The 13,925-nt window shown below is 40.1% G+C and overlaps 1 protein-coding gene across 1 annotated transcript in view; it reads left to right on the forward strand.

Moving 5' to 3' along the window:
* N4BP2 (NEDD4 binding protein 2) overlaps positions 1-13,925 on the forward strand; it is a 74,959-nt gene that overhangs the window by 51,508 nt on the left and 9,526 nt on the right. The window contains exons 12-14 of the mRNA XM_011983586.1: positions 2,576-2,694; positions 7,463-7,601; positions 11,570-11,758. Coding sequence (XP_011838976.1) covers positions 2,576-2,694; positions 7,463-7,601; positions 11,570-11,758 — 447 coding nt within the window. The remainder of the gene's footprint in view (positions 1-2,575; positions 2,695-7,462; positions 7,602-11,569; positions 11,759-13,925) is intronic.

The raw sequence follows: 13,925 nt of genomic DNA on the forward strand, positions 1-13,925 counted from the left end.
TGGAGTGCAGTGGCACAATCTCGGCTCACTGCAATCTCCACCTCCCAAGTTCAAGCGATTCTCCTGCCTCAACCTCCCAAGTAGAAGGGATTACAGGTGTCCGCCACCATGCCTGGCTAATTTTTGTATTTTTAGAAGAGATGGGGTTTCACCATGTTGGCCAGGCTGGTCTCAAACTCCTGAGCTCAAGCAATTCACCTGCCTCGGCCTTCCAAAGTGCTGGGATTATAGGTATGAGCTACCACACCTGGCCTTTGCTTGTTTTTCTATAGATTGGATAATATAATAGAAGCTGGTTGGCTTTGTCCCAAGGATACCCACCTTTACATAGAGCCTCAGAAAGATAATTTTTTTCTTTCTTTCTTTTTTTCTCAAATAGAGATGAGGTCTTGCAATGTTGCCCAGGCTGGTCTCGAACTCCTGGCTTCAAGCAGCCCTTCTACCTTGGCCTTTCAAAGTGCTGGGATTATTAAGTGTAAACGACACTGCACCCAGCCAGATAATTTTCTGATGCTGTCCTCACTCTTTGTCCCTAAAGGAGAAATATACTTTGTATATATTTTTTAAAGCAAAAAATAGAAACTTTACACATAATATATGAATAGAATAATTAATTTTAAGATGATTAAGGTTACAAGGTTTTAGTTCATTGATGAAACCTCAGAATTTATAGTTTAGAAACTATGACCTGGTAGATTGGTAGAAAATCTGATTATTGAATTTTTTAGTAAGTTTAGATTACATGCGTATCTTAAGTAAAATGTGAAGTATTTTGAATTTTTTTTTTGGGGGGACTGGGTTTCACTCTATTGCCCATGCTGGAGTGTGCAGTGGCGCAATCTCCTGGGCTCAAGCAATCCTGTCACCTCAGCCCCTCAAGTAGCTGGGACCAGAAGCACACGTCACCACGCCTGGCTTATTTTTGTATTTTTAGTATAGATGGGGTTTTGCCATGTTGCCCAGGCTGCTCTCAAACTCCTGGGCTCAAGCAATCTGCCCACCTTGGCCTTCCAAAGTGTTAGGATTATAGGCATGAGCCACTGCACCCAGCCAGAAATATTTTAAATTCTTCAGGTAGCTTGTTTCCATCACTCTTGTTATATGTTCAGCGTTATCACTCCTTTTTGCTTGTCATATTGTCACCTCTTGTGGTTCCTCTTTTATTGCTGTTTGGTATTATAAATGGCCTAAGTATGGTTAAGCTTTAAAACAAATAACAATTCTACCTTTTTCCCAGATTATTTTAATTTGTTTATTTATTTATTTATTTATTTTTGATACAGGGTATCACTCTGTTGTCCAGCCTGGAGTGCAGTGACTTGATCCGAGCTCACTGTAGCCTTGACCTCCTGGGCTCAAGCCATCCTCCCACCTCAGCAGGGACTATAGGGACTTGCCATCACACCTGGCCAGTTTTTAAAAAACAATTTTATGTAGAGATAGAGTCTTGCTATGTTGTCAGGTTGGTCTTGAACTCCTGGGTTCAAAGAATCCTCCTACCTCAGCTATTGTAATTTTTAAATTTAGGAATTTTCAGTCATTTTATTGCCTTTGTATAGGAAGTTATTTTTCAGACATCAGCATTTTTGTAGCAAACAAAATTATTTTGTTACATCACAGTGTTGACAAATTGCCACTTTAAGAATATTTATTATCATCTTAGGTTAGAATTAAAATAGCATATTTTTAGGAAAGTTCTTTTGGTCTGATAGTTTAGAGCAGATCCAAATATGAAATGTGAGTAATAATATAATTCTTATACAGTTATTTTGGAGTAAATATATTTGTGAAAAACTTAAAAAATAATTGTGAATTCCAAGATTTTCTGTTAATCTGAATTTACAGCTTGTTTGTACACTGTAGTTTCTGCCCATTGAGGAGAATATGTTTTGAGGACGATGTTCACAGCATCACACAGTGTCCCTTTTATGAGGACCCATGGGAGAAGTTTCTCTCAGGTCTCAGTACCAGAAAAATCTGTATTTCTCCTGAGCAACTGGTTTGTTTTTATTTTATGGACACTGAGAATCTTTGTTGTCCCCTTTGCTTTGGCCATTAAGAGTCTCAGAACTAAATTTGTGGCCTGCCTTTTGCAATTGTACAGGATTTTGTGGCATGCATTGATATCTAATACTACTAGTCTTATCTTGTATTTTATCTTTATTTTCTCTGACTTCATTTATTTATATCCTGTTTATGTATGTGTGTGTATATATATACCTCTATATCTTCATCCTTTTAATGATTCAATGTGTTAGATATGCATGTGTGACAGTATGCATATATATATTTACATACACATGCCCACACATACATGTATATGTGGGATTGTGTGTGTGTGTGTGTGTGTGTGTGTGTGTGTATATTTTTGAGCAACTTCAAATACTTGGCAAAAAATGGGATATAAATAAATAGTGCAAGAGTACTCATATTACTAATTTCAGCCTTTAATCAGTAAAGAAAGTCTGTGATTGCTTTTCATCAGCAGTTTAGCAACAAGTTAACCGTGCCTTTGATGAGCGTTTCTAGTATTATGCATTTCATCTTGAAGATGATTTTTGTGTTTTTGTTTTAGAAAAGGGAGACCCTTATGTTTGAAAAAGATTGTGCCACTAAACTAAAGGAAAAGCAACTCTTTAAGATCTTTCCAGCCATTAACCAAAATTTTCTGGTGGACATTTTCAAGGACCACAAGTGAGTGCTAGAAGGATTGTCTGTAGTTTCTACTGTGATATCACTGAAAGCATATGCCATGTTTATTTTTCTGATAACAAAAATAATACAGGTCTACAGTAGTCTCTCCTAATCTGTGGGTATTATTCCAAGACCCACAGTGGATGCATGAAACCATGAATATAACTGAACCCTACATATACCCTATATATACTATGTTTTTTTCCTGTAAATAAGAATTGATTTACAAATTAGGCACAGTAAAAATTTAACAACTATAGCTAACAATAAAATAGAACAGTTATAACAATATACTGTAATGTAAGTTATATAAACATGGTCTCTTTCTCTGTGTCTCAAAATACAGTTGTCCTTCAGTATCTATGGGAGATTGGTTGCAGGACAGAAAATCTTTGCCTTTATTGTTTCTGAGTTTTATGTTTTATTTAGGGAGTCTGTTATGTCCCAGTATTATAAAAATTCTTCTTTATTATTTTAAATGTCTACCTTTTTATGTGTGTGGTATGAGGTAGAGATTTATAAATGAGCTAGAGATTTAACTTGTTTTTCCAAAACAAGTTAAATTTAACTTGTTTAACCAAATGAATGGGTCATCTTTGCCCCCCCCACTTATATAAAACATAACCGGTAATACTTACTACATTCCCAAATACATACAAATACTTACTACATTCCCAAATACATTGTTAGATCCTGAGTTGCCACCATGTTGTTTTAATTATTGTAGTGTTATGTTTGGTATATCAGGAATGCTGTGGTTTGAAAAATGTATACTTTTGATCCTGTATTTTTCGTAAATTCTTCACAAGAGCTTGTTTTAAATAGATACCTTTTGAGAATCTTTTGAGAATCTAATAAAGATTTTGATCTTTAGTTTATTAATACATTTCATATCAATCACAATAATGGATTTCTGGAATAAAACCTACTTTACCTTCATATTTTTTTTTTTCTTCCTTTAATGCAGGTAGGAATTGATTTACTAATTCATTGGGATTTTTGCAATAGTAATGAAACGGCGTTGGTCTGTGATTTTTTTTTTTCTGTTCCTGGGCTATTTTCGTCAGATTTTGGTTTCAGTGTTTTATTTGGTGTCAGCCTTAATAAAATAAACTGGCAGACCGCCATTTTTCTCTCTGCTATGGAAAGTTTAAAGAACTTAGTACCTTGAAGGTTCTGGGCTTGTACCTTCTCAGAGAGAGAATCTTGGTTTATTGGTCAAAGTCTATTTTATGCTCTCTCATCATTTATTTTTACTGATATCTTTCTCTTAAAATTTGTTAGTATATTTTCAACTCTGGTTAGTTTATTTCCTTTCAGTCTTTAATAACATACATTTAAGGTATGAATTTTTCTGTATATGTTCTGATTTTGATATATATTTTAATTTTCATTATTTTCTAAATCTCAGATTTTAGTTTGAATTTCTATTTACCCTGGAATTTCTTTCTTTTTTTTTTTGAGACAGTCTCACTTTGTCTCCCAGGCTGGAGTGCAGTGGTGCCATTGCAGCTCACTGCAGCCTCCACCTCCCGGGTTCAAGTGATTCTCCTGCCTCAGCCTGCTGAGTAGCAGGGATTACAGGCGTGTGCCACTATGCCCGGCTAATTTTTGTATTTTTAGTAGAGACAGGGTTTCACCGTGTTGGCCAGGCTGGTCTCGAATTCTTGACCTCAGGTGATCCACCCACCTTCGCCTCCCAGAGTGCTGGGATTACAGGTGTGAGCCACCTCACCCGGCCAATTATTAAGGCATATAAAAACATGAGTGAATTTTATGTTTAGACTTGGTCCCCATTCCCAAGATACCTCATTATGTATATACAGATATTCCAAAATTTGGAAAAATTTGAAATCTCAGCCACTTCTGATCCCAAGTGTTTCGGTTGAGGAGTAGTCAACGTATACTTTTTTGTGTGTGTGTGTTTGTGTGAGACAGGGTCTTGCTGTTGCCGAGGCTGGAGTATAGTAGCACGATCTTGGCTTATTACATCCTTGACCTCCTGAGTTCAAGTGATCCTCCCACCTCTGCCTCCCAAGTAGCTGGGACTACAGGCACGTGCCACCACACCTGGCTAGTTTTTGTATATTTTTTGTAGAGATGGAGTTTTACCATGTTGCCCAGGCTGGTCTTGAACTCCTGAGCTCAAGGGATTCTCTCCGCTTGGCCTCCCAAAGTTCTGGGATTACAGGTGTGAACCACTGTGCCCAGTGCAGTCTGTGTACTTAAGAATATTTATTCTCTGCTGAGTGTGCAGAGTTCTAAATATGTCACCTAAATCAAATCTTTAAAGGTAGTATTCCAATCCCTAATTTTCTTATTTATTTTTGCTACCTAACTTGCTGTTTTCTGAAAGTTTTGTGTTAAAATCTCCCAGATGCCGGAGGGTGATGCTAGCATATGGCCATTCCTGTTCTATGAGTACCTAAGGCAAGATGCCTGAGGTGAAATAGCTCAGAGTTGTGCTTCCCCAGGCAAAGGAGGGGGCTGGGTGTGTCCTTTCTGGGGATAGCCAGTGATTGGTCAGCGAGGCCCCTCATGTTAGGTGGCTGATTGCCTCTGTTTGTCTGCCAAAGACTGGCTGATTCTCTCAGCTAGCAGTAGGTTCAACTTCATCCTGGTAAGAAGGGTACGTAGGCTCAGTTACTACAGCATGTGCTTGAGGTGTAATCTTCTAGGGCTGTTTGTGTCAAACAGCGTCAGGGCTGGAAACTGACTTCCAGCAGGTGGGTGATTTTAAGGCCTAGAAAGGATGTGGATAATTGTTGATAGCATCCAGCCCCTAGATACTGATATCCTTTGTGTTGAGCATGTCTGAGGCAACAAGATGAGAGGGGAAGTGGAACTGGTAGTTGCACATGGCTTCCCTTCAAGGGTTGTCTTTAATAAATTGAAGAATAGCAAAACATCACATTATTTTGGATAATTAGTTTACCAAATTCCTTCCTTCCTTCCTTCCTTCCTTCCTTCCTTCCTTCCTTCCTTCCTTCCTTCCTTCCTTCCTTCCTTCCTTCCTCCCTCCCTCCCTCCCTCCCTCCCTCCCTCCCTTCCTCCCTCCCTCCCTCCCTCCCTCCCTCCCTTCCTCCCTTCCCCGTTCCCTCCCTCTCTCCCTCTCTCTCTCTCTCTCTTTCTTTTTTTCTGACAGAGTTTTGCTCTTGTTGTTCAGGCTGGAGTGCAGTGGCACCATCTCGGCTCCCTGCAACCTCTGCCTCCTGGGTTCAGGCAATTCTCCTGCCTCAGCCTCCCAAGTAGTTGGGATTACAGGTGCCCGACACCATGTAATTTTTTTTTGTATTTTTAGTAGAGACAGGGTTTCACCATGTTGGCCAGGCTCATCTCGAACTCCTGACCTCAGGTGATCCACCTGCCTTGGCCTCCCAAAGTGCTGCAATTACAGGCGTGAGCCTGGCCTAGTTAACCAAACTTCAAAAAATACTAGTATGTGGTCAGTTCCTTAGTATCTGGCCAATGGAAGAGGTGAGAGACATAAATAGTGTGAAATACTGAGCAGCACACTAAAATGTTGTGAAATACTGAGAAGCATATAATTTTTTTGAATGATTTTCTTTAGATATTGGAACGTGAGTGTATCAGACATTTGTCGAATTGTAGAATTTCATTCTACAGATAATATAGTATCACCCTCAAGATATGACTGAGTAATGCAGGGATGAGAGGTAGGGTAGTGCTTTACTTTTTCTTTTCTGTATCCCTGCTTAGAATTTGACAAAAATCCCGTGGTAAAAGTAAACTTAGAATTTGACACAATACAAATGTCAGCTTAAAGGTCTATTGTCTGTGTTTGATGTTTGAAGGAAACCAAGTGTGAATCCAACAAAGGATTTAAGAATAGGTGATAAGGCCGTGCATGGTGCCTCACGCCTGTAATCCCAGCACTTTGGGAGGCCAAGGTGGGCGGATCACGAGGTCAGGAGATCGAGATCATCCTGCCTAACATGGTGAAACCCCATCTGTACTAAAAATACAAAAAATTAGCCAGGTGTGGTGGTGGGCGCCTGTGGTCCCAGCTACTCGGAACGCTGAGGCAGGAGAATGACGTGAACCCGGGAGGCAGAGCTTGCAGTGAGCTGAGATCACACCACTGTACTCCAGCCTGGGTGACAGAGCGAGACTCTGTCTCGGAAAAAAAAAAAAATAGGTGATAAAATGAAAGAAAGATTTGTTGTGGTTAATCTGCCTGGAACAAAGGATTAGATATTGAATTATCTATTTTTTTTTTTTTTTTGAGATGAAGTCTCTTTCTGTTGCCCAGGCTGGAGTGCAGTAGCATGATCTCAGCTCACTGCAACCTCTGCCTTCTGGCTTCAAGCGATTCTTGTGCCTCTCAGCCTCCCAAGATTACAGGTGCATGTCACCACACCCGGCTAATTTTTGTATTTTTTGTAGAGATGGTGTTTCACCATGTTGGCCAGGCTAGTCTAGAACTCCTGACCTCAAGTGATCCACCCGCCTTGGCCTCCCAAAGTGCTGGGATTACAGGCGTGAGCTACCACACCCGGCTGAATTAGCAACGTACTATCTTTTGGCATTCGTTTTTTGAAAATTAGCTTTTGAGAACCTACTGCTTGATAGTTTCCTTCTGATTATTCTTGGTTTTTTTTTTTGAGATATACTATGAGCATTTAATTTCAAGGTTGAAAACTTAAAAGTAAGCCAGTTTTTCATATTCTTGTAAGACGTTTGAAGATTGCTTGTGTTAATGTCTTCACATAACTTATTTTCATTTATTGACATTATGTTTCTACAGCTATTCATTAGAACACACAGTGCAATTTCTTAACTGTGTTCTTGAAGGGGACCCTGTAAAAACAGTTGTAGCCCAAGAGTTTGTTCACCAAAATGAGAATGTCACATCTCATACTGGCCAGAAGTCTAAAGAGAAAAAGGTATGGAGTTACTAATTTTTTTTCTATAAGGGTAGATAATTGCATATAAAAATGTAATTGGTTCATTGAGTATAATAATTTAATGATTATTTCTCACCATTTTGACTAGACTGGAAATTTAACCACCAGTGGCATATTTGGCTTATAATATCTGTGCACTCAAAATAATGAATTTATAGCTGATGCTTTTCTTCGTGTGCATGAAAAACAGGCACTTGAATTTCTGCAACTTCTGTATACTCTGACACAGTAGAGTATGAGGTTTAATTGAATAGCAGTAATATGATGGGTCTTGAATATAAACATGTGGGCAGAAATATTTAGCCTTTTGGGAAAGTGCCAAATTTTTTCCCTAAGTGGCTCCTCCATTTTATATTTCCACTAGAGTTGTATGAGGGTTACAATTTCTCCACATCCTCACTGACACGTATTATTATTTAACACCTGTCTTTTTTATTATAACCATTGTAGTGAGTGGGAATACCCAGGATTTGTTTTAAGAATACCCAGGATTTGGTTTAATCAGATGTGGTAAGACATGGAGACATGGAAGTGTCAGAAAGGAAGTTTATCATACTCACAGAGTTCTGGAAAAAGGAGGTATGGATTGCTACCCAAGGCCACATGGAGAGCCAACAGGATTGGTCAGGAGGCAGAAGGAGTAGGGGGAAATGTGGGCAAAAGCCTGTATTTTGGTTTCTATGGGAAGGAATCAGTAAGGTAGGGTAAGCAGGTTTAGGATTGGCTAGTTTAAATAATTTCAGTAGGCTCTGGGGCATAGGGACTTCCCCTGGTTGTCTGGTACTTGGGGCAGGTGGATAGTGCCCGGAGTGGGAGAACCCCATTAAAGGAGGAAGTTGGAGGCATAGATTCCGGATTGGTTGGTTTGCAAATGAAAGGCATGCTCCCAGACAGGTGTTTGTTATCTCTAGGAATTAGCTAAACCTGAGGAGGTTGTGAGAGTGGATGGAGATGAGGGGGCAGAGAGAGCAGCCTCTCTAGTGTCTCGAAGGCTGCAAAAATGCCATGGTTAATACAGAAGTGGTATCTTATTGTGGTTTTGATTTGCATTTCCTTGATGACTGTTGATGTTGAGCATCTTTTTATGTGCTGTTGGTCATTTGTATACCTTTGGAGGAATGTCTGTTCATATCCTTTGCCTATTTTTAAATTGGGTTATTTGTCTTTATTGTTGAGTTGTAAGTGTTCTTTATATATTCTAGATACAAGTCCCCAATCAGACATGTGATTTGCAGATATTCTGTCCTGTCCATAGGTTGCTTTTTCACTCTGTTGTTTCTGTTGTGACACTGAAGTCTTTTAAATTTGATGTAATCTAGTTTGTCTACTTTTGCTATGTTGCCTGTGCTTCATTGCCAAATCCAATCTTATGAACTTTCCTCCTGTATTTTCTCTAGGAGTCATAGTTTCAGGCCTTTCATTTAGATCTTTAATCCATTTTGAGTTAATTTTTGTATATGTAGTGAGACAGAAGTTCAAGTTGATTCTTTCGCATGTGGATATCCAGTTGTTTTGTACCATTTGTTGCAAAGACTGTTCTTTTCCCATTGAATTTTCTTGGCACTCTTGTTGAAAATGAATTCACCATAATTGTAAGGATTTATTGTTGTACTCCTAATTCTATTCCATTGATCTGTATGTCTATCCTATTGCCAGTACCACTTATCTTGATTACTGTGGCTTCTTGATTACTGTGGCTTTCTAGTAAGTTTTGAAATTGGGAAGTGTGAGTCTTCCAACTATGTTCTTTTTTTTTTTTTTTTTAAGAGATTTTGGCTATTCTGGTGCCCTTGGATTTCCATGTGAATTTTAGGATTAGTTTGTGAATTTCTGCACAGAAGCCAGCTAGAATTTTGATGGGGTTTGTGTTGAATATGTAGACCAATTTGAGGAGTATTGCCAATTAACAATATTAAATCTTTCAACTCATGAAATGGAGTATCTTTCAGTTTATTTAGGTCTTCTTTAATTTCCTTCAACAATGTGTTATAGTTTTCAGAGTATAAATTTTGCACATCTTTTGTTAAATTTATTTCTAAATACAGTATTTTATTCTTTTTCATGCTATTATAAATGTAAATGGAATTATTTCTTTTGTTTGTTTTCTTTCTGCTCTGGAATTACGCCCCTTTTAAAAATTTACTTTATTTTTTGATATTACTTTTAAATTAAAAAGAGATGAGGGTCTCGCTATGTTGCCCAGCCTGGGTTCAACTCCTGGGCTCAAGCAATCCGCCCACCTCAGCCTCCCAAAGTGCTAGGATTACAGGCTTGAGCCACCGCACCTGGCCTGGAATTATTCATTAATTTTATTTTTGGATTGTTTATTACAAGTACATAGACATGCAGTTGTGTTTTTTGTATTAATTTTGTATCAGCATTAGGCTTTTTTTTTTTTTGAGTCAGAGTCTCATCTCACTCTGTTGCCCAGGCTAGAGTGCAGTGGTGTGATCTCAGCTCACTGCAACCTCTGCCCTCTGAGTTCAAGCGATTCTCCTGCCTCAGCCTCCTGAGTAGCTGGGATTACAGGTGCCTGCCACTGCGCCCAGCTAATTTTTTGTATTTTTAGTAGAGATGGGGTTTTACCATCTTGGCCAGACTGGTCTTGAACTCCTGACCTCATGATCCACCTGCCTCGGCTTCCCAAAGTGGTGGGATTACATGCGTGAGCCCCCATGCCTGGCCTAGCATTAGGCTTTTTTTTTTTTTTAACAGAATTTTTTTCTTTTTTTTTTCTTTGAGACAAGAGTCTTGCTGTGTCACTCAGGCTGGAGTGCAGTGGCAGGATCACATCTCAAGTGATCCTCCCATCTCCCCCTCCTGAGTAGCTGGGACTACAGGCACGAACCACCACACCTGGCTAATTTTTGTATTTTTTGTAGAGGTGGGGTTTTGGTTGCCTAAGCTGATCTCGAACTTCTGGGCTCAAGTGATCCACCTCGGCCTCCCAAAGTGCTGGGATTACAGGTGTGAGCCACCACGCCCAGCCTTATTTTTAAATTTTATTTTATTTTACAGAACCTTATCATCCTGCAATTCTTATTAATAAAACCCCTCAGGGGTAAATTATATGCTCCCTTTTTTCTTTGAATGTTTCATTGTCAGTCAGTTGGTATTTAGGACTTAGGTAATTTTTATTTTCATTTGATCTGTTAGTGCTACCACCGATGCCTTTGCCCAACTGGAAAATATGCTGCCGTCATGGATAGATAGATGCAGTATATTATAAAATGCAGAGAGTGTACACAAGATGATTATGAGACCTTATGGGCCAAATTGGCAGTGAAGTTACTTCTCCCTCCTGATAATATGCAAGGCACTGTGAGTCATTATGGTAATAGGGGGTGATAAGAAGGTGTGCTTGCTCAAAGTGGGAGATGATTGGAAATGTAATCAGAAAGAGGGTTTTTGTGAGTTATGTAAACGTTGGCCAAAATGTAAACTTTAAGTTATTCTGGGAATTATTTTTGCACTTATTCTCTTAAATTATCATCTTTAGTTTCAAAACTCAGACCACCAGTGAACAATTTTTTCTATTGCTTTGGTTCCTTTGAGTCATGATCCTCCTCTCCCTGGCGCTGGTGGCAACGGCTGGAGTTGGGCTGGGGGCGACCGGATGGTGGCTTTACCTCCATTTTGAGACCGGACTTGCCTCTTCCAACTCAGAGTTTAATATCCCTAATTGTATTTTGATAATTTTAGAGAACTCTTCAACATCTCCTAAGAGTGGTTAAAGAAAGGGTAACCTTAATGGCATAAAAAAGTTCATGATAGTCTATAAAATGCCTGACTTATAAGGTAGACACCAGGGAGAATCTGTTTCCTGAGGAGAGAGATGAAAATATACGAGAGCCCAGTTTTCACATGCGTTTTGTGAAGGTGTAAAGCGTGAGTTTTTTTTTTTTTTAACTTTCTGTGTGTGTTACTTATTGTTTAATATCTTATAGCCAAAGAAATTAAAAGAGACTGAAGAAACACCAAGCGAACTGTCTTTCCAGGACTTTGAGTACCCAGACTATGATGACTACAGAGCAGAGGCTTTCCTTCACCAGCAGAAGAGGATGGAGTGCTACAGCAAGGCCAAAGAAGCATATCGGATAGGGAAGAAAAATGTCGCCACCTTTTATGCCCAGCAGGTAAAGTGGAAAAATGATTATATATTTTTTGTTTGTTAGTTATAATAACTAAATAATCTTGAAGCAGATAACACCCATATTGTGACTAGATTAAGTTATTCTGAGGAACGTAGTAGTTGTATAAGTGACATAAATAAGGTATCCTAAGAAATGTATGGTTCTGAGAATTTCATCTGCTGTTTTGAGCATTTGAAATGCTCAGTTTCTGTGATTGTTTTGCATTTACTGCTTATGTGAATTACGGTTTGTTCTGACAGTCCCTATTTCTGGCAGCAGAATATTAATATTGGCCATCTCAATGCGATTAAAGGGATTTTGTGCCTTCTATGATGTTTGAATTTTTAGTAATATATCACTTTCATAGTAGAAAAATAACATTAAATTTTTTAGGGAAGTAAAATTTCTTTTCTTTTTTTTTTGTGAGACGGAGTCTCGCTCTGTCGCCCAGGCTGGAGTGCAGTGGCCGGATCTCAGCTCACTGCAGCCTCCGCCTCCCGGGTTTACGCCATTCTCCTGCCTCAGCCTCCCAAGTAGCTGGGACTACAGGTGCCCGCCACCTCGCCCTGCTAGTTTTTTATATTTTTTAGTAGAGACGGGATTTCACCGTGTTAGCCAGGATGGTCTCAATCTCCTGACCTCGTGATCCGCCCGTCTTGGCCTCCCAAAGTGCTGGGATTACAGGCTTGAGCCACTGTGCCTGGCCAGGGAAGTAAAATTTCTACTTGGGCTCATTTAACATGGTATTTATAAGGAACCTGCTTTTCTTTTCTTTTCCTCCCCTCCCCTCCCCTCCCCTCTCCTTTCCTTTCTTTTCTTTCTTTTCTTTCTTCCTTTTTTGTAAGGTCTTGCTTTGTTGCCCAGGCTTGGAGTATAGTGATGCAATCTCGGCTCACTGTAGCCTTGCCCTCCTGGGCTCAGGTAGTCCTCCCATGTCAGCCTCCCAAATAGCTGGGACTACAGGCACGCGCCACCATGCCCAGCTAATTTTTGTATGGGGTCTTACCATGTTGTCCAGCTTGGTTGCGAACTCCTGAGCTCAAGCAATCCTCCCATCTCAGCCTCTCAAAGTGCTGGGATTACAAGTGCAAGGTACCACTTCCAGCCAGGAATCTGCTTAACTTTTTATGTTTGCGTTTCCATATGGGTTACTTCTTTGTAATTGAGCAGAGAAGAGTATCAGACTGCTATAGGCCTGCGAACCCTAACAGTAGTCCTTGGGGGATAGCTTCTGGGGTAACTACAAGATGTTGAAAGTGAACGCCAAGACGAGACCTAGCATTATCAAAGGATACACAAATAATAAACCAGTGGTTCCTTCTTGAGATGGTGTATTAGAGTTCTCTAGAGAGGCAGACCAGTGGGATATATGAAAGAGAATTTATTAGGGGGAATTGGCTTTCACAGTCACAGAGATGGAGTAGTCTCATAATAGGCCAGCTGTAAGCTAGAGAACCAAAGAATTCGATAGCCTGGCTTAAAGCCAGGAGTGTAGCACAGTCGAAGTTCAAAGCCTCAGAACCAGGGATACTGACTGCAGCCGCCAGTCCAGGGCCAAAGGCTCAAGAGCCGCCGAGAGGTAGCTGGTGCAGGTCCCACAGTCTAAAAGCTGAAGAATGTGGCTGGTGCAGGTCCCACAGTCTAAAAGCTGAAGAATGTGGAGTCTGAATTCCAAAGGCAGGAGGAGAACATCTGTCTGTTTGTCCTAGCCAGCCCTCAGCTGCCCACATGGTTGGTGCCTGCCCGCATGGAGGGGAGGTCTTCTTTCTGTCCACTGACACTCAAGTCAGTCTTCTCTGGAAACATCCTCACAGGCACACCCAGAAACAGTGCTTCACCGGCCATCTAGGTATCCCTCAGTCCAGTCAAATTGATACCTAAAATTAACTGTCTCATATGGGGAATCGTGTTAAGTTTCCCACTTTTACGACTTTTGGTTCAGAAAATGTTAGAAAGAATGACTCAGTAGTTTAAGGATTACATTATTTTTTATTTTTATTTTTGTTTTTTTTTTTTGAGACGGAGTCTCGCTGTGTCTCCCAGGCTGGAGTTCAGTGGCGCGATCTCGGCTCACTGCAAGCTCCGCCTCCCGAGTTCACGCCATTCTCCCGCCTCAGCCTCCGAGTAGCTGGGACTACAGGCGCCCGCCACCACGCCCGGCTAGTTTTTT

The sequence above is a fragment of the Mandrillus leucophaeus genome, unplaced genomic scaffold, assembly GCF_000951045.1.
Source record: "Mandrillus leucophaeus isolate KB7577 unplaced genomic scaffold, Mleu.le_1.0 Scaffold251, whole genome shotgun sequence".
Taxonomy (NCBI): Eukaryota; Metazoa; Chordata; class Mammalia; order Primates; family Cercopithecidae; genus Mandrillus; species Mandrillus leucophaeus.